The 23,264-nt window shown below is 43.5% G+C and overlaps 2 protein-coding genes across 3 annotated transcripts; one reads left to right on the top strand and one right to left on the bottom strand.

Annotated features, from left to right (window-relative positions):
* Positions 1 to 2,400: 2,400 nt before the first annotated feature.
* Positions 2,401 to 7,482, top strand: nefma (neurofilament medium chain a; the record flags this gene model as incomplete). Its single annotated transcript, XM_079524219.1, has 3 exons — positions 2,401 to 3,468; positions 4,687 to 4,811; positions 5,460 to 7,482. 3 exons carry the CDS (start codon positions 2,401 to 2,403, stop codon positions 7,480 to 7,482), a joined length of 3,216 nt encoding a protein of 1,071 aa, XP_079380345.1.
* A 5,026-nt stretch (positions 7,483 to 12,508) lies between these two features.
* LOC306939527 (neurofilament light polypeptide-like) lies at positions 12,509 to 17,871 on the bottom strand. Of its 2 annotated transcripts, none has more exons than XM_079524118.1 (5): positions 17,801 to 17,871; positions 15,315 to 16,630; positions 15,016 to 15,140; positions 13,985 to 14,427; positions 12,509 to 13,508 (listed from the first exon to the last, which is right to left on the bottom strand). In XM_079524118.1, the coding sequence occupies exons 2-5, from the start codon at positions 16,350 to 16,352 to the stop codon at positions 13,051 to 13,053; spliced, it is 2,064 nt and encodes a 687-aa protein (XP_079380244.1). In that variant the 5' UTR covers positions 16,353 to 16,630; positions 17,801 to 17,871; the 3' UTR covers positions 12,509 to 13,050. The 2 variants fall into 2 exon arrangements, with proteins under 2 accessions (XP_079380244.1, XP_079380243.1); XM_079524117.1 differs by lacking the exon at positions 17,801 to 17,871 and adding an exon at positions 17,599 to 17,776.
* Between the last annotated feature and the right edge of the window lie 5,393 nt (positions 17,872 to 23,264).

Here is a 23,264-nt window from a genome sequence, read left to right as displayed (position 1 = left end):
CGTTGGCTATTTAAAGTAGTGTAAGCGAGAAGGGAAAACAATGACTTCTGTTTCCCCATTTGCATTTATCAGAGACACAGCTGTATGCATTACACAGGGATTCTACTAGGCACCCTTGGCTGTGTTTCCCCAAACAATTTTAGGAGATCTTTATTCATAGAAGTAGAAGAAAGAAATATGATCTGATGAGTGAGATGCATTTTGGGAAACCGTCATCACTCATCTTCCAAATGCAGCCTGTCTGTCTGAAACAACAAACAAACAAACAAACAAACAAACAAACACACAAACAAACAAACAAACAAACAAACAAACAAACAAACAAACAAACAAACAAACAAACAAACAAACAAACAAACAAACAAATAAATAAATAAATAAATAAATAAATAAATAAATAAATAAATAAATAAATAAATAAATAAATAAATAAATAAATAAATAAATAAATAAATAAATAAATACATACATAAATAAATACATAAATAGTGTCATTACAAGCACCAGGCTTTCAAAGTAGTAAAACAGCAGTGAAGGAATCTCAATACAATACAAAGATTCTGCATTATGATGGATGAATTAACTATAGCCCGCTTTCTTATGATGCAAACATCTCCCTATAGCTATAATTGTATGCTGTATGTAGGCCTATATCATGCACAGTGGAAGAGCTCATGTTTATCCATTTCCAATTCCCCAAAGTAATTTGTATAGCCCATTGTAGGCGATTTTGTAATCTTTCCATGTGCTTTGATGAATATTAGATTAATTATTTCTTAAGTGTGTGTGTGTGTGTGTGTGTGTGTGTGTGTGTGTGTGTGTGTGTGTGTGTGTGTGTGTGTGTGTGTGTGTGTGTGTGTGTGTGTGTGTGTGTGTGTGTGTGTGTGTGCGCGCGCACTGCTCTCTGACTATAGGATGTCTGTTGTGAGAGTTCACAGAAATCCTACATTTTTGTCTTTTATAACGTTGCATCATTGAGCCTCTTTCTGACTGTGAGGCTCTACTCTGCGATGACAGGATTCACATCCTGCATAAATTACATGCCCGTATACCAGAGAGAGAGAGAGAGAGAGAGAGAGAGAGAGAGAGAGAGAGAGAGAGAGAGAGAGAGAGAGAGAGAGAGACTGGTGGGTCACTCGGGGTAAATGTAAATGTCATCGATTGCATTCATTACAAGACGCGGTGTCAGCAGATTGCCTGTAAATAGCAAACAATAAGACCCTTCACCCATGCTGTGTAGGCCTATAGGCCTACATTATTAAGACGTGATCGGAAACCTATAAATAAATACATAAATAAATAAATACAGCACAACTATTTGATTTATTTGATGTATATAAATAACACCAAATTTAGCCTGTAACGCTATCCCAATCTGCAGCATAATGGAGTTCCATGGTCGCTGTCCGTGGTGCTAGCTGACTAACAGCGGCGGTGTTGACAGGAGCTATCCGCGGTGCTGAAATGGTTCAATGAAGTATGCATGCATTATGGATTTTTGCGGTCTGCGTCTTGTTGGGGAGGGGCATGGAATGGAATGGTGCTTTGGAATATATAGGCCAACAACAAGCAAGGGTTAATAAATTCAAGGACAATTAAATCAATCGAAATGGCCAATTCTGAGTTGTTTCACATTTAAAGCTTACATCTTCCATTGCAGATGACAACTGTAGCTGTATATAAGTTGTCATAGTTGTTCACGTGTCTGTGTAACGAACACACACAAACACACACACACACACACACACACACACACACACACACACACACACACACACACACACACACACACACACACACACACACACACACACACGTGTGTATATGTAACATACTTGGAAATTAAAGTTATCTAAACTCAGATTAGACATATTTCTTAAAGCTATACACTTTCACTGCAGCCAAAACTGCAGTCAAACTTAGTAGCCTTCTGTAAGCCGTGGAAACATGCTGTAATGAAAATTAGGCTACAATTTTAATTTAATTATTTATTCCTGGCTGTCAGTGAGTGTCTTATAGTTTTTTTGTCCTCCTCTCAGACATAAGGCAACCCACGTGGCCGCTCCATCCCACGTGGTGTGGGTCGAGCGAGATCCCATGGACCAGTGACGGACCAGCCCGGGGGGATGCTCCCTCCCCTCCGCTCCGATCAATGGGCCAGCAGCAGCAAAACCGCCTCAGCTCTGCCTTGTTAGCGGCAGAGCGTCGGATATATAAAGACCGGCGGTGGTGCTTCAGTCGATGTGAGAGCCATACACCTGCACACTCATACACACACACTCACTCACACACACTCACACACAGTCCCACACACACACTCTCACCAGCCACACGCCTCCCGCAACAGTCATCCCCCTCTTATAGTTTGCACCCGCACCTCCCTTTCACAGTACTGACCGGATGAGTTACCCGGTCGACACGACGACAGGGAGTCCATTTAGAAGAACCATGGATAGTAGAACAAGTTACGGCTACGGCCGCTCCAGTGGCGGCACCCCGTCCAGCGGCTTTCGGTCCCAGTCATGGTCCCGACCAAGCCCCGGCGGCTCCACGATGACCACCTCTTACAAGAGGAGCGTCAACACCATGCCCGTGTCCCGAGCCTACGGCTCCCAGGTGCACCACGGCTCCGCCGACAGCGTTGACTACAGCCACCAGAACGGAGATTACAACAAGCGCGGCTCCAACGAGAAGGAACAACTCCAGGGGCTCAACGATCGCTTCGCCGGCTACATCGACAAGGTGCACTACCTGGAGCAGCAGAACCGGCAGATCGAGGAAGAGATCCAGGCGCTGCGGCAGAAGCAGGTGTCCCGCTCCCAGCTGGGCGACCTGTACGACGGCGAGCTGCAGGAGCTGCGCGCCGTGCTGGAGCAGATCCACCACGACAAGGCACAGATCCAGCTCGACACGGAGCACATTGAGGAGGACATCCAGCGGCTCCGCGACCGCTTCGACGAGGAAGCCCGCATCCGCGAGGAGGCGGAGGCCATCGTCCGCTGCCTGAGGAAGGACATCGGCGACTCGGAGCTGGTCAAGTCCGAGATGGAGAAGAAGGTGCAGTCGCTGCAGGACGAGATCGCCTTCATCCGCGGCAACCACGAGGAGGAGGTGAGCGAGCTGCTGGCGCAGATCGAGGAGTCGCAGGTGACCGTGGAGAGGAAGGACTTCCAGAAGACCGACATCACCGAGGCGCTGCGGGAGATCCGCTCCGAGCTGGAGGGCCACTCCGTGCAGAACCTGCAGCAGGTGGAGAACTGGTTCATGTGCCGCTACGCCAAGGTGACCGAGGCGGCCGAGCAGAACAAGGACGCCATCAAGTCCGCCCGCGACGAGATCTCCGACTACCGCCGCCAGCTGCAGTCCAAGACCGTGGAGCTGGAGTCTGTGCGCGGCACACGGGACTCTCTGGAGAGGCAGCTCAACGACATCGAGGACAGACACAACGGCGACCTGTCCAGCTTGCAGGTAACTAGTAAAATATAAAACATGTATTTTATTTTATTTTATTATTATTTTGAATTATTATTATTTTTGTCTGTCGCACACACGAGAGACTAAATGTTCGTTTGAATATACTATCTGGTGGATAATTTTCAAGTTTATTTTATTTTATTTTATTTTTGTAAAACACAACATGAGCAAAATCACAATACAACTTAAACCTGTTACCTATATGATAACACATCAAAGCGTAATGTAACACTTATTTCGTGGTCCTGCATTACAAGTTTGCACTGCAGCCATTATGTATACTTTCTTGTTAAGTGTTTTTTCCAAGTCTATATTATAGACTATAGCCTATAGCCTACTGTTTCAGATTTAAATGATGATCATCCTCATTTATTCGACAGAAAAGAAAACAACAACTGAGCTTATTATGTGGATATTTAACGTCATCATATTCACTGCAGGCCAGTCTGTCTGCGTTGTTTAAAACTATTTCTGCTGCGTAATGCTGTACCCGCAGTACTGCGACCGCAACCGTGGCTAAAGGGTGACACCTTCTGGCCTGGTGTGGTATAGGAAGTACAGGAGTGGGACAGTGGGTTAAATGAGGACGCACTGCAGCAATCTCTCTCTCTCTCCCCCCCTCTCTCCCCCTCTCTCGCTGAGTCAGAGATGCAGGTCGATGCATCCATTAGCGGTGTCCTTGCATCACACCAACTGAGTTTTAGAGGGTGCCTTTTGAAGAAGTGCAGAGACTGCCCTTGAAACGACAGTTTCAAGGGCAGTGAAACAAAATAGTTTCAGTTTATTATTATTATTATTAGAATAAATGCAACTAAGACGTTGAAAACTCCCTCACTGTTTCCTCATCCTCCACAAGTCTTCATTGTGTTACAATTCACTGATACATAATACATTTACTAAAGTACTGTACTTAAGTACAATTTTGAGGTACATTTGCTTTACTTGAGTATTTCCATTTTTCATATTTTAACGTCTACTCCACTGCATCTCGGAGCCAAATATTCTCTTTGTTTATGACACTACAATTATTTGATTTAGAGTATCAATCCAAAACATGCAATAACAACTTTGTGCACTATATTTTATACTTCAAAAATAGCTGATCTTCAAGCTGATCTATACGAGCTTTTGGATTAGCTATTGTCGTTTGATATAGAAGTGATTTTAAAGGTCTTGAATGTACTCAAGAGTAGGGTGTGTGTGTGTCTTCAGGAGACCATCCATCAGCTGGACAATGAGCTCAAGAGCACCAAGTGGGAGATGGCACGTCACCTGCGTGAGTACCAGGACCTGCTCAATGTCAAGATGGCCCTGGACATCGAGATCGCTGCATACAGGTGCATACTTTTACTTCTACTCCACTACATCTCAGAGGCAAATATTGTACTTTTATACTCCACTAAAATAATTTGAAAACTTTAGTTACTAGTTACTTTGTAGATTTTGTTTATTATTAGAAAACATACATTAACCACTTCAGCCCTATACATTTCGGCCATTTGAAAATAGCCGATCTACAAGCTCGTAGATATCATATCTTGTAGATCTGCCATTTTCAAAAGATTACTGTATTATACATGTGAAAACTTTAAATGGGACATTCTGTACAATTAGTACTTTTACTTTTGATACTTACATACATTTTGAAGCCAATACTTTTGTACTTTTACTCAAGTAAATGTTGCATTCCGGACTTTCACTTGTAACAGTGTGAGTGTGAGTGTTTCTATATTGCCGTATAGATACTTTTACTTTTACTTACTTTTACGTATAGATACTTTTACTGTGCAGCACCAACTTTTACAACATATTCCTTAGATCTGATAAATTACTAGTACTTGTAAAAGGTTGGTTAAGCAACCTTTTACAAAACTTGTACTAAATATTTGTTAAGAAAACAAAAAGAAAGACAAATGAAAAATTTATAAAAAAACCCAACTTCTAACATGATTATGATTATTTTCACATTGATTGGCCGCCCACAGGAAACTTCTGGAGGGAGAAGAGACACACTTCAACACTTTCCCTTATCGCCCGGCCGTCACCCCCAAGTCTAAGTCTTCTAAATCTGACGCTCCCAAGTTGAAGGTGCAGCACAAATTTGTGGAGGAGATCATCGAGGAGACCAGCGTTCACGACGATCAGGACGATGGAATGGACGAAGCCCTGGCAGAGATCGCACAAGAGCTGTCCGCCAAGCTAGGAGCTGCACCAGATGAGGGAGAACAAGAGGAAGAAGATGAAGGCGGAGAGGGAGATGACGCAGAGGCCGAGGCCGAGGCCGGGGCCGAGGAGGGAGACGGCGGCGAAGGTGAGGAGGTAGAGGAGGAAGCCGTGACTGCCGCCGAAGCCAAAGTTAGCGCTAGTGCACCCACCGAGGAGGAAGAGGGAGATGACGGAAAGGGTGATGAGGAGGAAGAGGGCGAGGGAGAAGGTGGAGAGGAGGGAGAGAAAGGTGAAGAGGGCGACGCCGAGGACGAGGGAGAAAAGGGGGACGATGCAGAGGGCGGCGATGAGGGAGAGGAAGAGGGGGAGGGGGAAGAGGAGGAGGAAGTTGAGGAGACCGTCTTGTGCTCCAAAGCCCCAGAGTCAAAGGCATCTCCTGACAAAGAGAAGGCTGGAGACAAGGAAGGCAGTGGAGGAGAAGAAGAGACAGTGGAAGGTGAGGGTGCTGAAGAGGAGGCTGGTGACGCTAAGGACAAAGGATCCAAAAGCGGAGATGAGAAGGAGGATGAGGGAAAAGAGGAAACGGAACAGGACAAGATGGTAGAAGGTGAAAAAGATGAGAAGGAGGAAAAGGATGAGAAAGCAGAGGACAAGGACAAGGCAGCTGTGACCAAGACAGATGCTCCCAAAACCGATGCACCCAAGGGTGAAGCTGCTAAACCTGAGGCCAAGAAGGAAGAGGAGGCCAAGGCGGCGGAAAAACCCGATTCTCTCAAGCCTGCGTCCCCCAAGTCTGAATCCCCTAAACCAGAATCTCCCAAATCTGAATCTCCCAAGCCTTCATCTCCTAAATCCGAGTCTCTCAAGCCTTCATCCCCTAAGTCTGAATCTCCCAAGCCTTCATCCCCTAAGTCTGAGTCACCAAAGGCAGGCTCTCCTAAGTCTGAAAAGCCTACTTCCCTAAAAACCGAATCTCCAAAAGCTGGCTCTCCTAAGCCTTCATCCCCTAAGTCAGAGTCTCCCAAGCCTTCATCCCCTAAGTCTGAATCTCCCAAGCCTTCATCCCCCAAGTCTGAGTCACCAAAGGCTGGCTCTCCTAAGTCTGAAAAGCCCACTTCCCTAAAAGCTGAATCTCCAAAGGCTGGCTCTCCTAAGTCTGAAAAGCCCACTTCCCTAAAAGCTGAATCTCCAAAAGCAGGCTCTCCTAAGTCTGAAAAGCCCACTTCCCTAAAAACCGAATCTCCAAAAGTTGGCTCTCCTAAGCCTTCATCCCCTAAGTCAGAGTCTCCCAAGCCTTCATCCCCTAAGTCTGAATCTCCCAAGCCTTCATCCCCTAAGTCTGAGTCACCAAAGGCTGGCTCTCCTAAATCTGAAAAGCCCACTTCCCTAAAAGTTGAACCTCCAAAAGCAGAATCCCCAAAAGCTGAGTCCCCAAAGAGCGAGACCGCCAAGCCCGAAGCCCCCAAGACAGAGGATCCTAAGGCTGCTGAGGAGAAAGCAGAAAAGAAGAGTGATTCAGAGAAGAAAGATGTTGCCATGAATGGAGAGGTAGAGAAGATCGACGACATGGGCAAGAAAGAAGAGGAAACCAAAGAGGCTGATGTAGTCATTAATGGGGTCGACGAGAGCCCCGTCAAGGAAGACAGCCACAAGGTTGTAATCACCAAGACAGTGGAGACCATCACCACTGGAGAAGATGGCTCCCAGCAAGTCACCAAATCCGTCACCGTTACCGAGACAACGCAGGAGGCAGAGGAGACAGTGATGGAGAAGACGGTCGCCACCAAGAAAACCGAGAAGCTCTCCACCCAATCCATCACGCAGGTGACGCAGGCTGAGTGAGCATGCTCCCATCAGCTGTGAGCCTATGAGAGGAGAATGGACGGGGCTGCCAGAGTAGAGGACACACCAACAAGCAATCAACCCACAACTAACATAACGATACAGCTAGAGCGATGTAGCAATGATAACCACTCTCAACCATACAAAACAACGCATAGAAAGAAAACCAAAACGATGCAAATGAAAAATCCTGAAAAATATCCAAAAATGCATGTCGAGTGGAAGCTTTTCAACAAGCTTTGCAGCAGAGATGGTCGAGAGTGAGCGAGCGTGACATTTTCTTTCTTTCTGCAGTTCACAGGGAGATCATGGATGAGCGTATGGGGTGGGGGGATTTGTGGTGGCAACTGCATGCTAGCTCAGGGGAGGAGAGACCCTTCCTCTCTAATCTGTATGTGTGTGTATGGAAGGGATACACTGTGTGCACAGAGTAAATGTATAATAGAAATATATAAGACATGGGTGCGGATGGGAGAGTGAGAGATTGCTGGAGATGTATGAGGTATTTTGAGTTAGAGAATATGGACTCATGGCCACTTGGTCTACTGAAGAAGCCTTAAGCAAGATTTATACTTGGTTGCGTGCCAGTATCGTGCAGCAAAAAGTAGCCGATCTATAAGACCACAAGGCACCGTGCTGTGATGTATCGTGGGCTTGTAAATCTGCCATTTTCGGTGTGCGACACCGCCGTGCAATCAAGTATGAATCGAGCGTTACCTGATATGTGAAGATAACTGAGCCAAAAGTGAATCTTATAACAAATACACAACGTACAGTGAAGAAAGAGAAAGGCAACGGTATGATGAACTCATGATACATAATACATTCAGTACCTGAAGCAATTAAAAGCTTAACGAACCCGAAGAAACTCCTAGCCTTAAACATGCTTTTTATCAGTGTCTGTTATGTTTACCCGATGAGTGCAATAGAAAATGTAAATGTAAATGCGCACATACATTCTTGTATGCCTAGGATGGACTTGAATTTAAATACTGAACTTGAAATGAGGTGCTACTGTTTGCAATCCCATGCCTTTATCATCATGAGCGATTTCCCAGCAGCATTTGCTCAATAAATGTCATAATGAAGTTAAAGGTTATGGTCTTGTGTCGTTTCTATTATTATTATTATTATTATTATTATTATTATTATTATTATTATTATACAAATAAATTAAGATTTTGTTGGACATGTAATTGTGAGAGACAAATATATCTGCTTTCTCAAATATAACAGAATTTGACTCCAGTTGGTTCATGTTTCAGATACAGTATCATATCACAAATATTTGCCTGTCTAGCCGTTGAAAAGGCTCAAATGCTTATCTCATGATATCCCTATAACTGTTTTGACACAGATCTGTGAAAATATTTGACTAAAACATATCCAGTATTCAGTACTACTCACACTAAACTTTTTTAAACAATTTATTTGACATTCAGCCCTTAGTAATAGTTTGGAAACAAACGGTACAGACTTAAAAGAAGGGGTATTAGTGTGTGCGCCACACAGGCATAGGCCAATAATCATAATTGAAATGTTAATTGGAACCCATCTCATGAGTCATGACAAGTCATGTCATGTCATGTCACCTTTATCACTGCCAAGCCCCGTTCTTACATCTCTCTCTATGGTTAGATTTAGTTAATCAGAGATGCCTTAAAGTAATTTTTAAGCAACTTCAAAGATTACCATATACCCAATAATATACTTCAAAAATCAAAAATAACTGATCTACTCACTTCTGTTATTGCCGAATGTAATGTAGGCCCTAATGCAATTTATTTCCACACATTCCCATATGAGAGTGGTTCTCAACATGTGGGTCAGGCCCCCCATGGCATGGCATGATTTTGAGGTGGTCCCCAGATGACAGTAAAGTGACAATTAATGGAAAGACCATTACTGCATCAAAAGTAATCAACAAACTATACTACGGTATAAGAACATTGGCCAAATTGTCAAATAATATAAGAAAGAGGCACAAATTGTCATTTCGAAAACCACTGGACATGATATTAACTGACCTTATTGTAATGTGACAATAATGATTGATTCTGATTTTATGACGTGTCCAGATTCAGGAATCAGGACGTATGGGTTCACGTGGTTAAAAATGATTTGATATCTTGGAACAGTTTTGTCAGCTCTTGTCAAATGGTGTACCACTAAGATGTTCTAATCAAAGCAGCAGATTATTAAAAATAAATCCTGCTCAGCTATCCCAAAAATTAAACTAAACTTAATAACTTGTATCTGTCTGTGAACTGCTGATGTAAGAACCTTTATCATTTCATCACTTAATGACTTCATATCGTATAATATGTTTTGTGCCATAAATCATTTTTGACACATCCAATAAATGGATAATTAAAAGAGAAATGCGATTCCAATCCCCAGCCATGTAGGCCTATTATTCCTTTTTATATTGTGCTGTGACAAGCACACAATGTGTGTGCGTGCGTGCGTGCGTGCGTGCGTGCGTGCGTGCGTGCGTGCGTGCGTGCGTGAGAACTCACACTTCCAAATTTTGCACCGGTTTGAATTGATTGACTGATTGATTGATTGATTGATTGATTGAATACTTAATTAGTCAGAAATGTAAACAGCCATGGTACAGTTAAGGCATTACGAGTAAAAGGATAACACTTAAAAGTCCTGGTGACTTTGTTGTCTCCACCAGGCCGAAGGCATGGGGAGAGAGTATGTTTTGCACTCCGTCCGTGTGTCCGTGTGTGTGTGTGTGTGTCCGTCCGTCTGTTACCAGCTAATCTCCGGCACCGTTAACCCGGTCGATGCCAAACTTTGCACACACACTCCCTGGATGCCAACGATGAACCTCTGCCCCACATTTTCCAGAACGGCCTGTTATAGCGCCACCATGAGGCAGCTTTTCACATTTTTTACCTAAAACTGCACCGATCTGCGTGAAACGTTGCATGCACACTCCCTAGAGACCAAGGACAAACCATTGACCTGCATTTTCCGCATCTGCCTTTTATAGCGCCACCAGGAGGCCGACTTTTGTAAAACACATTTTTTGATATTACTCCTCCAGATTCTGTCCAAAAATCTCACAAATCGTTACACACTATCTCTATGGTCATGTGCTCAAGTCGGATCTGTCCGATATTTCATATTCCATCCTAATTGGCTATAATTAGCTTTCACAGTTTGCAAGATTGCCCCGTTTTGAACAAAAGCCTCAAATCATGAACGCAGCATGCAATTTACGTGAAATCTTTCACACATTTTCTTACTAGGCTGAGGAATATATCCCACCCTTTTCACATTGGCATGTTATAGCGCCACCAACAGGTTGATTTTTGCAAAACACATTTTTGGAACAAAATGCCTCAAAAACATTTTTATATTAATCCTAAACATTTTGCCAAACATCTCACACAGTCCTATCCTCCTGGTGGAGACCTGTGCCCAGAAGGGCACTTTTTCTAGTTTCCATTGTGATCCTAATATGTATGCAATTCATCAATAGCATAACAAACTAGATAAAGCGCCCCTCGTGGCACAGGTCTCCACCAGGGCAGGTGAGGTTGTGGCCTCCTGGTGGCGCTATAATAGGCCAATGTGAAAAGGGTGCCATTTCTTCTTATGCCTTTGTAACAGACGCATTTTATTCCAAAAATGTGTTTTGCAAAAATCCACCTATTGGAAAAGCCGGGCCTCCAGGCCTCCTGGTGGCGCTATAACAGGCCATTCTGGAAAATTTGGGGCAGAGGTTCATCGTTGGCATCCAGGGAGTGTGTGTGCACAATTTGGCATCGACCGGGTTAACGGTGCCGGAGATTAGCTGGTAACAGACGGACGGACACACACACACACACACTCACACACTCACACACACACGGACGGAGTGCAAAACATACTCTCTCCCCATGCCTTCGGCTTGGTGGAGACAATTAACAAAAATACATGTCATCAACAAATACAATCACTATTATGTACAAAAGAGATGGGAACATTCTATTTGCCTCCTCCTCTTGTGGTCTCCTGATTTTTCAGGCCAATTTTGAAAGAAACCAGTGTTACACATCCTTGGATGGATGGTGTGAGGGCGTTCCACATTTTGGGCAGAGAGTGGTAGAATGAGAATTGTCCCATGTTTGTTCTGGGTGGTACTGTACCAGATCATGCAGGTTACTCCCTCTAGTGTTGCTGAGAATTAGTTAGTGAGGTATGAGGTCATTGATTGTCCCTTTGACTAATTTAAATAATACCAGTCCCAATACCAGTTGATATTTGCTTAATCCTGTCTTCAGCCTTGGAATTAGGTGGATCATCATGGGCTTGTGTGTGTGTGTGTGTGTGTGTGTGTGTGTGTGTGTGTGTGTGTGTGTGTGTGCGTGCGTGTGTGTGTGTGGTGCAGTACTTAGTTTAGACAGTATTTGGTTTAGACTAGTCATTGGTTAGACCAGTCATTAGTCCTACAACTACAACCTATCTCAAACCCTCACCCTAAACCTAACCTCCCACGGGGCAGCACACCTAACCTTAACCCATGTCTAACCAATGACTAGTCTAAACTAAGTATGCACCCCGTGTGTGTGTGTGTGTGTGTGTGTGTGTGTGTGTGTGTGTGTGTGTGTGTGTGTGTGTGTGTGTGTGTGTGTGTGTGTGTGTGTGTGTGTGTGTGTGTGAGTGTGTGTGTGTGTGTGTTAAATTATGTATGATCAATTTTTTTAGTACTGAAAAATCAAATACCGTATATCAATTATTTCAATGAATAACTGTTGTTTGATGCCAGGTGTCATGTCAGGAGCTCAAACGATATCGAATGATTTATCCCTTTGTGGAAACATTATTGTGTTACAGTATACAGTATGTTGGCGTGGTTCTTACAGTAGATCTGAAAGTGTGTATTCATTAAACCTCACTCCATTTGAAAAGGTGGCATAAATAATATATTCTGAGCAAAATATTCTGACATGGTTGGATAGAAAGTTTAATAAATCATTTAAATTTTAGAAGAAAAAACCAAGTCACAGTTATTTGTCATTCAGCAATATTCTTTATTTGACCACCGAAACCACACGCACAATTTCCAATATCAGACATAAGATCACATACACACACAGTATCTCAGGAATTGTGCTACCAGACCCTTTTCTTGACTGCTGAGTATTCTCCGGCAATTGATTGTGCACCATGGTAACATTTAGCAAAGTTATGCTTAATTCATGCTCCATCATACGGCGGTGTCGCGCACCAAAAAAACCTATTTATGATCTATTGTGGACTTGCAAATTGCCTATTTTTGGCGAGTGACAGCATTGTACGATAAAGTATCAATCATGCTTTAGGAGTTTTATGTTATTGCTTCTAGTCTGTATCAAGCTGAGTTGTGTAATTTGACAGTCTTTGGATTAATGGCTGATGTGACTTAAGGCTGTTTTATACTCATAAGACAAGATGACAAAAATGACATACTTTCAGTCATTTCTGGCGGTCTGACCTAAAAAAAATCCTCATTGTTAATTCATCCCGTACATTTTAGTACTGACTCTCAGAGTTAAATTAACACTGGGGATTTTACTGCAAAACTTGCCTTCACTTCTTAGCCTTTGTTTTGTCTGACTCATCTTTCTTTGCCTCTGCAGGCTTGTCGCTCTTGGCCTCAGGTTTAGCTGCCTTTGCCTCACCCGCCGCTTCTTTGGGATCGGCTTTGTCATCGGCTTTGTCATCCTTCTTCTCTTCCTTGTCATCCTTCTTCTCTTCCTTGTCATCCTTCTTTTTGTCAGCTTTCGTCACGTCGGCCTTGTCACTCTTTTGGTCGTCGTCTTTGTCATCTTTTGTTTCTGCCTCCTCCTCTTGTTTCTCTTCACTCTTTCCTCCCACTTCCTTGTCTTCGGACTCTTCCTTCTTTGCGTCTCCTGCAGCTTTGTCATCTTTGTCATCGGATCCCTCTTTCTCCTCTGCCTGGTCCTTGGTGTCCGTCTCTCCTCCTTCACCATCGTCACCTTTCTCCCCTTCGGTTTCAGCTGTTTCGGTAGTCTCGTCGTCACCACCTTAAATATGAATTAAAGAGAAACATGTGGATTGTATTATTTGAAATGCCCTGGCATTTCAAACGTTTTGTTTTTATCAGCTTGTGTTCCGGGATTTCTTTTGTCGGCTTATTGATTTGTTTCATCACTTCCAATTTCACTTGTGTGTCTTGTCTTGATTGGATGAAATTGGTATAGGCCTACCGACCTGTAAATGTATTTTCTGTTTACTAAAGAGATGACCCCTGTTACTGAACAAACTATAGCAATGATTACTACCAGACAATAGAGCTATTTAACAACTATTTCACGAAGCAACAGTACCGTTAACTTTATTTACGTGTTTGTTTATTCATTAATTTACTTTAATTATACATGAATACATTATTTGTCATGGGAGTATAATCAGGGATCATTATCTCACAATTCTTCCCTGACAAATAGGCCTAGAAAACACATTGTCAGAGAAAAGGCAAAATGTGAAGCCGTGCACTAACCTTCCTCTCCTTTAGCATCCTCTCCCTTCTCCTCTCCCTCTGCTTTCTCCTCTTCCCCTCCCTTCTCTTCCGTTTCCTCTCCGGCTTCCTCCTCCTTCTCCTCCTCCTCTTCTTCCTTCTCTTCCTCCTTTGCCTCCTCCTCTTCCTCCTTCTCTTCCTCTTCCTCCTTTGCCTCCTCCTCTTCCTCCTTTGCCTCCTCTTCCTCCTCCTCTTCTTCAGGTGCGGAGGCCTCTGCCTGCTGGGCCTGCCTTGCAGAGACGTAGTCGTCGGTAAAGGTGGAGCTGAGGAGACGTGTCGACGTCATCATGTAGGGGGCGCTAGAGCTGAAGCTGGAGAAGACGGGGCGGTAAGAGGGTGTGGCCGACAGGGTGTGGCCGTACATAGGGGCCATTCCTCCGGCTCCGCCCACACTGAAGCGACACTCCTCCCCTTCCAGGAGCTTCCTGTAGAGAAGACATGGAAAAGACAATTTTAACTATTTTGTTCTTCAGTGGTCAGATTGTACAGTAAAATAATCATATCAAATCACTGTCAGAATGAACTAAATTGATACTCAATATAAATAATACAGGTTTGTTTTCCTTTAGCATTTAAAAACATAGCCAGAATTTCTTTTAAACAAGAATGACTCAGTCATAACTGCCAGGTGCAGAAAGCTCTCATTTATGAACATTTAATCAGTGTGTGTGCCGCAGCCTCTGCCTCAGCTCACGGCTTCACGTTGCAGTGTTCAGAGTATGGGTTTTATGCCGTTCAGACTATGGGTTTTATGCATGAAGTGAAGTGATGGGCGCCTGCTGTTTGTTTAAAGTGCTGTAAACAAACTTTAATTGTCCATGGTCTTGGCTGCCACATGACGCCACGTTTAGTGCTCTAAACAAACTTTAAAAGTCCATAGACTTGGCTGCCATATGATGTAATTCCAAAAGCGGCCTAGCACCCCTCAAAAAAGATTGATAAAGATAACATTAGCACCTTAACTTCAGCCAACACCGAATATGATTTAAAAAAATTTTTTTTTTTACTCTTACCTGTATGCAGCAATCTCAATGTCCAAGGCCATCTTTACATTGAGAAGGTCCTGGTATTCCTTCATATACCGGGCCATCTCCTGCTTGGTGCCCCTAAGCTCATTCTCCAGCTCTCCAATGGTATCCTACGTAAGCAAGGACATTCACATTCATAAATAAAGTGTAGGTACTTTGCTAGAACATTGCATTGTAACATACCGGTAGGTTTTCCTAATCAAAATAATGTTCTTTCCCTTTCTCTTCCAACATTGGAAGTGTTACATCAACATCATACAGTTTATAATAATCCTACAACTGACCTGCATGCTGTTAATCTCATCATTCTGCTTGTCTTCCATTTCATGCAGCTGTTTTTCCAGGGACTCGTTGAGGCCTCTGCCGGCATCGATCTCCAGCAGGCGGGACTGCAGCTGGCGCCTCATTTCTCCCGCTTCGTCCTTGGAGCTCCTGACGGCGTCTGTGTGCTGCGCCACGCTCTCCGTTAAGTTGCCCACCTTCCCCCGGAACCACTCCTCGGCGGACTGCATGTTCCTGGTGGCCACCCTCTCGTACTGGGAGCGGATCTCCCTCAGGGCCCCGGAGAGGTCCGGTGTGGCGGCCTCAGACTCCACCGCCACCTGCACGCCCATCTGGGCCTGCGCCTGGAGCTCGGCCACCTCGCCCTCCTGGACCCTCTTGAGGAAGGCCAGCTCCTCCAGCAGGCTCTCCACCCTCTTCTCCAGCTCGGCCCGGCCCAGGACGGCCTGGTCGGAGGCGCTGCGCGTGTCCATCAGCCTCCCCTCTGCGTCCTCCCGGGCCAGCACCTCCTCCTCGTAGCGGGCCTGCAGGGCACTCAGTGTCTGCTCCAGGCGCTCCCGCTGGCCCAGGGCCGCCTGCTGCTCCGCGCGGGCCTCGTCCACGGCCGCCCGCAGCGCGCGGGCCTCCTGCTCGTAGAGTGCCCGCAGGCGGGACGGTTCGTTGTGCCTCTGCCTCAGCAGCAGCAGCTCCGCCTCCAGCGCCCGGTTCTGCTGCTCCAGCTCGTGCACACGCTCAATGAAGCCTGCAAAGCGGTCGTTGAGGTCCTGCAGCTGCACGCGCTCCTGCGTGCGCACAGTGCGGAAGTCAGAGCTGATCTGGGCCGCCTGGCTGAGCTCCAGCTCCAGCGTGGAGGAGGAGGGGGGAGCCAGCCGGCTGGGGGAGGAGTACTGCAGCCGGGACGAGGAGTATGGGGTGGCGTGGGAGGTGTAGACGGAGTGAGACCTCCCCCTGGTCACCGGCCGGGGAGCAGCGTCGGCGTACCAGCGACGGTACGAGGAGCCGCCGGAGGAGTAGAAGGGGTCATAGCCGAGGCTACTCATGGCTGTGTGTGCTTGGAGGGCAAGGCTTGCTCTCCTTCTGCTCTGTGTGTGTGTGTGCGTGTGGATATGTGTGTGTGTGTGTGTGTGTGTGTGTGTGTGTGTGCGTGTGTGTGTGTGTGGAGGGAGTGTGTAGGTCTGTGGAGGAGGTGTGTGAAGGGGTTAGGTTTAAGCCTCGACTGCTTTGCTGCTGCAGAGCCTCTGGGCTTTATAGTGGGATGGGGAGCTCTGACGCACGCGCTTTAACCAAACTCTGACAACGCAGGATCGATAGGCTTACACTGCAAGAGAGAGAGAGAGAGAGAGAGAGAGAGAGAGAGAGAGAGAGAGAGAGAGAGAGAGCAAGAGAGAGCGAGAGAGAGAGAAGGATGGCGATGGGGAGGGGTAATGCACAGGAGGAACAGCTAAGGGAAGACGGAGATTCTGGTAAAAATAGAAGTTAGGTTGCTTTACGTTTGTCGTGCTAGTCATTTGGCATCGTTATTATTATTATTAACCTTCAATTCAAGGTAAGTCTGTCATATTTTATGAAGTGCTTCTGAAAGTTGATCGTCAGAAGTGCTTTGTATGACGGCAGAGCAATTGTGTATGTGTGTATGTGTCATATAGGTGCAGGCAAAAGTCGATATAATATTCTGCATTTTAAATGGGTTTTTATTCAGGCACGTTCTGTCATCTTCCCTGCAGAGAAGACGCAGTACATAAACACAGACCTAAACTGTATGCATGTGTATGAATACATAACAGTGAACTCAGCTTAACCGTGACACAGCATCTCCCCCAGTGGCAGAGTGGAACACTACACCCATGACCTCAGAAGCCCTGCAATGATAAATGTGCACTGTACACAAACAAAAAGCAAGCTGGTCGCATGTCGGAAGGTCTAATGTCTAATTATGTTTCATACATGGACAGACAAACCGAAATGTAGATGTAGATCAGACTGACAGATGGACAGACAGTAGTGACTATACAGCTAGGCTATAAGTGCCGGTAAGTACAGGTGATTATTTTGGAGTTTGGAATCACGCGTTGAGGGCATTGAACAGCCTTGTGTACCATCTGTTTCGAATTTGCACATAATGCAGGAGGCAGCAGCACGACCCGTTGATAAAAACGAGTGCTGCTTCCAAACTCCAACACAAACATATCACGGCACGGAATTTCTTAGCAGAAAGTAGTTTTTATATGCTATGAATTTTTATGAAACAAATGCTTTACAGATTGAAAGAGGATAATTCAAGCTTACCCTACAGCGGCAATGTTGGTGAGTTTAACGTTGTTTAATACAAGCAGATCAGAAATTTCTATTTGGAGGGTATTGCAACTTTAGATTCATCCCATTATAAAAAATTCTAGTGTTGCAAATTCCAGACCCACTACTCTGCAGTTTCTGATTCTGGTTTAGTATTGGCCTTAAAAACGTTCACAAACCACCACCAAACTGATACCTCAAATGGAACCCTCCGGTGCCTCACTTCCTGTACTTTATAGACGTTCCTGGTACCTCACTTCCTGGAACTATTGGTGACATGCTTTTTCCCCACAGCTCCCCCTTTTATCAAACCTTGTCAACATAAAATGAATGACGTATTCTTTTTCAAACTACACTACATTTCAGGATTACATTTTCATCCATATTTTAACCAATATATTCCCTTGTTATCACCCAGTATGTTATGTTTAATTTTCTTTCAATACTCAATACAATACATTTCTTCACACATTTATGTGACACAACTGTGCAGAGCTATTTTCACCCGGCAGTGGGCAGTGCATGCAATCATACAGAGATGTTCACTTAAATAATACATTCTTACATTGCTTCAGTCATCAAATATGTTTTTCAATGCTACTAAAGCAAGCCTGATAAAAGTATCAAACTTCCAGAATTCACCAGAACACAGGAAATTGCATCTATTAGTGTGTGTGGACTGGAGACTGTGGACTGGATTGGATACACACACACACGCACGCACGCACGCAGACAGGCAGGCAGGCAGGCAGGCAGGCAGGCAGGCAGGCAGACAGACAGACAGACAGACAGACAGACAGACAGACAGACAGACAGACAGACAGTATTTATTTTGAGTGAGTGCTGACTGAGTACTGTCTGTCTATGCCTCTGCAATAAAACCACCAAGACAGTGACTTAACACTTATAACTGCCCAATCCAAAAAGTATGTTCTTGTATTGTTATCTTAATGTTTATTAATTTATTGATGTTTATTTACTGATGTGTGATCAAATTTAACTACTCATTTTGGAAAGAGTGAAAAGTACTTAATTGACGTGCACTTTTTAATTACCATTGTGTGCAAATTAAATAGAATCAGTTATGAGAAACACATTTCCACAGTCTTCCACAAAGTCCAGCAGGTTAGGTAAAGTAATAAGATATTTTATTTTGTATTTATGTATTTCTATTTTGTATAATTTGTGTCTATATTTTTTCTCAAAAAAGGAATAAAATAAAATCCCACATTTTTGTGCACTGTCATGGCGTGCTGTTAATTCATGAACTGGAAGCAGTCGTCTCCCCTTTCCTCTGCAGTACAGACACCATGGCAGCTCAATTACATTTGGATGCTGACGTGCACTTCTTTCTGTTTGACTGTGTGTGTGTGTGTGTGTGTGTGTGTGTGTGTGTGTGTGTGTGTGCGTGCGTGCGTGCGTGCGTGCGTGCGTGATGCGTGAATGCATGCATTAAGTGACTATATTTCGCCAATGCTGCACAGCCCCCCATGTTTGGGGACAGCCCCAGTACTTAGTCTGACCCAAAGGAACCAGGCAGTATTGTGCTGCAGGCTGAGTCATCCTTACTGTTGTGCTCACACAAATCCCCTGGGTGGGTAGTGGGTACTCATCTCTCAACCCTAATGGTGGACTGGTAATCCGGAGCACCACGGAAGCTCCCAGTGGACCAGGGAAGAGAGAGCAGCATGCTTGCATATGTTATCAAAGCTGAATCCAAGAAGAATCCTTTGAGGAGAACTTGGCCACTGACAATAAACCTGCATGCACACCACTCTGGGGCATATACTGTTCTTTCACAAGTGCAGGGCTATCAAAGGCAAGCTAAAACCCCTTGGTCTTCTTTTATGATAGTAGAATAAAGCGTTGTATCTTGTGGCTCATGCACAAGGGTACAATACAAACCATATCACCTATAGATAGTCTGTGCAGTGTGCAGTCGCTACAGCTACTGTAGTCAATATACCCCTGTAGCTGCATCTACTCTACTGTAGGTGAAAAAATCCCCATCATTTTCATCCATGCACACAAAACATATTCTATTCTTTTCACTTTGCTTTTTACATCGGATAGGGGATACACAGATTTTTTTTCCACCTTAGATTTATCCATTTGTAACTCAGAGAGTGTACAAATTGAACCTTATACATCCATTTGGTCTATACAACTTTATGTTTAGGGTGACACCCTCACAATAGGCATAGCTGTAATGATTGACAAATTGATTTAATTGATAAAAGTCCCACACAATGCTGTTGTTTGTTTTCTCATTAGAATTATTAGATTAATAAGAATGGGAAGGATTGTGAGAAACCATGTTTAACATATTTTCCCATAGGCAATTTCAAGCTGTAATGTGTTAAAATATATATGCAATTAGAGGTCTTTAGAAAGATTATCTAAAACATTCATATCAGCCTGACTACATGTTTTCACAAAAGAAAAATGAATGTCACCAGTGTTCTTTAAAGGAATATTTCTTCAAAATGTAGACACTTTTTGTACTTAGCACATCTACAGTGATCCAAAATGCAGCAGCTCGCTTGGTCTTCAACCAGCCAAAGTTCTCACATGTCTCCCCCCTTCTCCGCTCCCTCCACTGGCTCCCGGTTGCTGCCCGCACAGAATACAAAACTCTGATGCTTGCATTCAAAGCAACCAAAGGTATGGCTCCCCCATATCTTGCAAGTATGATTGAACCCTACAAAACAATCAGCCAACGCAGGGAAGCTGGAAGTACCCTCACTATAAAAACGCCAGGGACAACACTCCACACGTCCCAAACTCTTCTCCCTTCTGGCTCCAAAACTGTGGAATGCACTTCCCATTGCAGTCAGAACTGCAGCATCACTCCCAATGTTCCGCTGCAGTCTGAAAACCCACCTTTTCAGACTCCATCATGGCCCGTAGCACTTACCCTACCCCCTTAGATAGCACTTTTTGTAGACTTAGATAGCATTTGATACAGACTTATAGCATGTTATGTAGACAGCACTAGAATTGCATTGTATATAGTCATAGCACTTCATAGTACATATGTATAGAATAGTATAGTATATGTATAGTTTATATGTATAGTTTCATTATATAGATATTCCACTGTTACGTTCTTAGCTTATGCATGTTTCATGATAACTACTTTTTATGTATGTAATGTATTGCCATGCTTTTTGTTCTTGCTTAATGTGAGTCTGCTAAATGCCTAAATTGTAAATTGTACAGTAGAAATGTATTTTTTTCTCAACACAAACTGGCTCATGAAATGAACTTGGATATGTTTCTGGAAGAAATGTAATCTTGTATTTTGCAAAGAAGTAGGCTATAATAGATAGAAGTGATAAACATCACAATTGCCTCATAGATCCTCCTCTGGCTGCCACAGGACTGGTGAGTGCTCCAGTCCGGAACATTGACCTCTGCGCTGCGACGCGTTGAGAGCTTGTCGATCTGCTATTTTCGCTATTTTTGTCCAAAAGTGCCCTCTTAACGGAATTTCAGCCCCTGCCCCTCTAACATTGTCTGCACGTCCCTGCTTTAGGCCAGGGGTTCTCAACCCGTGGGTCGCGACCCCTCGGGGGGGGTCGCCAAATTATTTTAGGGGGTCCCCAAATTATTTAAAAAAAAAAAAAAAAGATTTTGTTTTTTAATTTTTTTTCACGATTTTTCAAAAATAGCAGACCTACAAGCTCGTAGCGCGCCACTCGGTGGCGCGCTATGAGCTTGTAGATCTGCTATTTTTCAATAGCTAAATTATAACAATGCTTAAAACACCAAAAGGGGTTCCCGCCCAAAATGGTTTAAGGTTATTGTAGCAGTCAATTTATATTGGGAGGGGGCGGGGCGGGGGTCCCGAGACGTTGCCGTAATACACTATACTTATGGTTAATATTGCATTTGTATAGTAACTTCTTCATTGGAATCTGCCCATCAATACTTGTTTCAGGATTTTTGATATTAGCCTGGTCATCCATGGGGCTCACTTTATGTAAACAATAATATAATGAGGAAAATGTATTACACATTTGATGTTATGCGTCCAATATCTGAAAATAATGTATGTATCTATATTATATACATTCATCATATAAAAGACCTTAACATAGAAACTATTACTACATCATGTCTAGCGTTCATAACTATTCAATGTTAACAACAGCACCATCTTGTGGACAGATAGATAAAACCAGTTGTGCATTTTATTCTATCAATGACCCATTATATTTGAACAAATTCTTATTTTCTACTATCATAGATTAATAACATTTCTTTTAAACATATTCAAATGCCTTAATGATTTACATAAAGCACTTGTGTACACATCATTTGAATTGCCTTGTTGTTGAAATGTGCGATATAAATCAACTTGCGTTACAAGCTACATGCTTTGACCATAATGTAGACCTAGTGTCCTTGAGCTGCAGGATTATTACATTACAATTAAAGGCTCTAATTTAATATTTATGTATTTGGAGATGAATGAATGAATGAATAAATGAATGAATGAATGAATGAATTAATGAATGAATGAATGCAGACCAAGATTTCTTATCGCAACATTTTCCAGTCCCTGCTTCTCTGCAGTGCAATAGCATAATGCCATGAACATAAGTTGCGGGTTGGCGTTATGCCTGGAGTGCCATTAATATTGCATTTAATGGCACTCCAGGCATAACGCTTGTATAAGGATTGTATTTCTCTTTTGTCAATACAGGTATCATAATGTAATGTCTTTGACATTTATACCTTAAACTCTGTTTTGGGACAATGGGACGTATAAGTCACTTTTCACGCATTTGCACTTCAGTTCAGTTCCCAGGATTAAAACTGATGGTAGAGTCAAGTTCAATACATGATGCATGCAGGGGCCTCAACTCCTATAGAAATCTGACACAGTACATCCACACGGATTGTTTATTGAGTTGCCTTTAATTTTATGCTACTACTATACTACCCATGATTTCGAACATTTCAACCAATCTGTATTGGTAATGTAAGTTAATACAATGTAACTGCTAACACATCTGCTATGTGCATGGTCTCCCTATACTCTTTCCACCCTGGTGTGTCTAGGTAGGACACCTGCTGGTTGACAATGTTAATAAAGTAATTTGAAGCAGATGGCACACTGGACTGGACAATAGAGACACCGCCATCTTTACTATAGTTCGGTCATTTGCTGCAGTAGATGTGTGAATGTGTCTGTGAATAATATAATGCACACATAAAGCGCCTTGGATAAAGGACCTATATGAAAACACTTTTATCATTTCAGATTTCTAGATTGGTCTAAATCTGATTATTGGGTCAGCAATTTCTAGCTATCAAGTAAAGTTCTACTATTATATGATGTGTATTAATATTTCTTATATTTCTCTTTATTACTACTATATTACTATGGCATTACTACTATCTCACTTTTGTTATTATAGTAGCAGGAAGCAGTGGTAGTCTCAATAATGTGGAAATGCACTCTTTGGAATTTTGGAAAGTTGAGTAGCTCATTGCTGAAGTGCCACCATTAAGGAGTTTGTTTACAAAAAAAGTCAGAATAATTCTATAAGAAATCCATCTACAAATGTCCTGTCCTGTTCTGCCCCTCTGCAGCCAACTCTGATCTTTACACTTTTATTCCACAAGTGCTCGGTTTAAAAGTCATGTTG

Source organism: Electrona antarctica (genome assembly GCF_951216825.1).
Source record: "Electrona antarctica genome assembly, chromosome: 16".
In the NCBI taxonomy this organism is placed as follows: domain Eukaryota; kingdom Metazoa; phylum Chordata; class Actinopteri; order Myctophiformes; family Myctophidae; genus Electrona; species Electrona antarctica.
Note: the sequence above shows the minus strand (reverse complement) of the source record. Positions and strands in the feature narration are given on the sequence as shown.

What these genes read in the sequence shown, in the direction of transcription:
- LOC306939527 (XM_079524118.1), bottom strand. Translation starts at nt 16,352, where the DNA reads ATGAGTAGCCTCGGCTATGACCCCTTCTACTCCTCCGGCGGCTCCTCG. An exon ending in ATGAGATTAACAGCATGCAG is followed by an intron (nt 15,141 to 15,314) that starts GTCAGTTGTAGG and finishes TTGCTTACGTAG; the next exon opens with GATACCATTGGAGAGCTGGA. An exon ending in GGATGCTAAAGGAGAGGAAG is followed by an intron (nt 13,509 to 13,984) that starts GTTAGTGCACGG and finishes TTCATATTTAAG; the next exon opens with GTGGTGACGACGAGACTACC.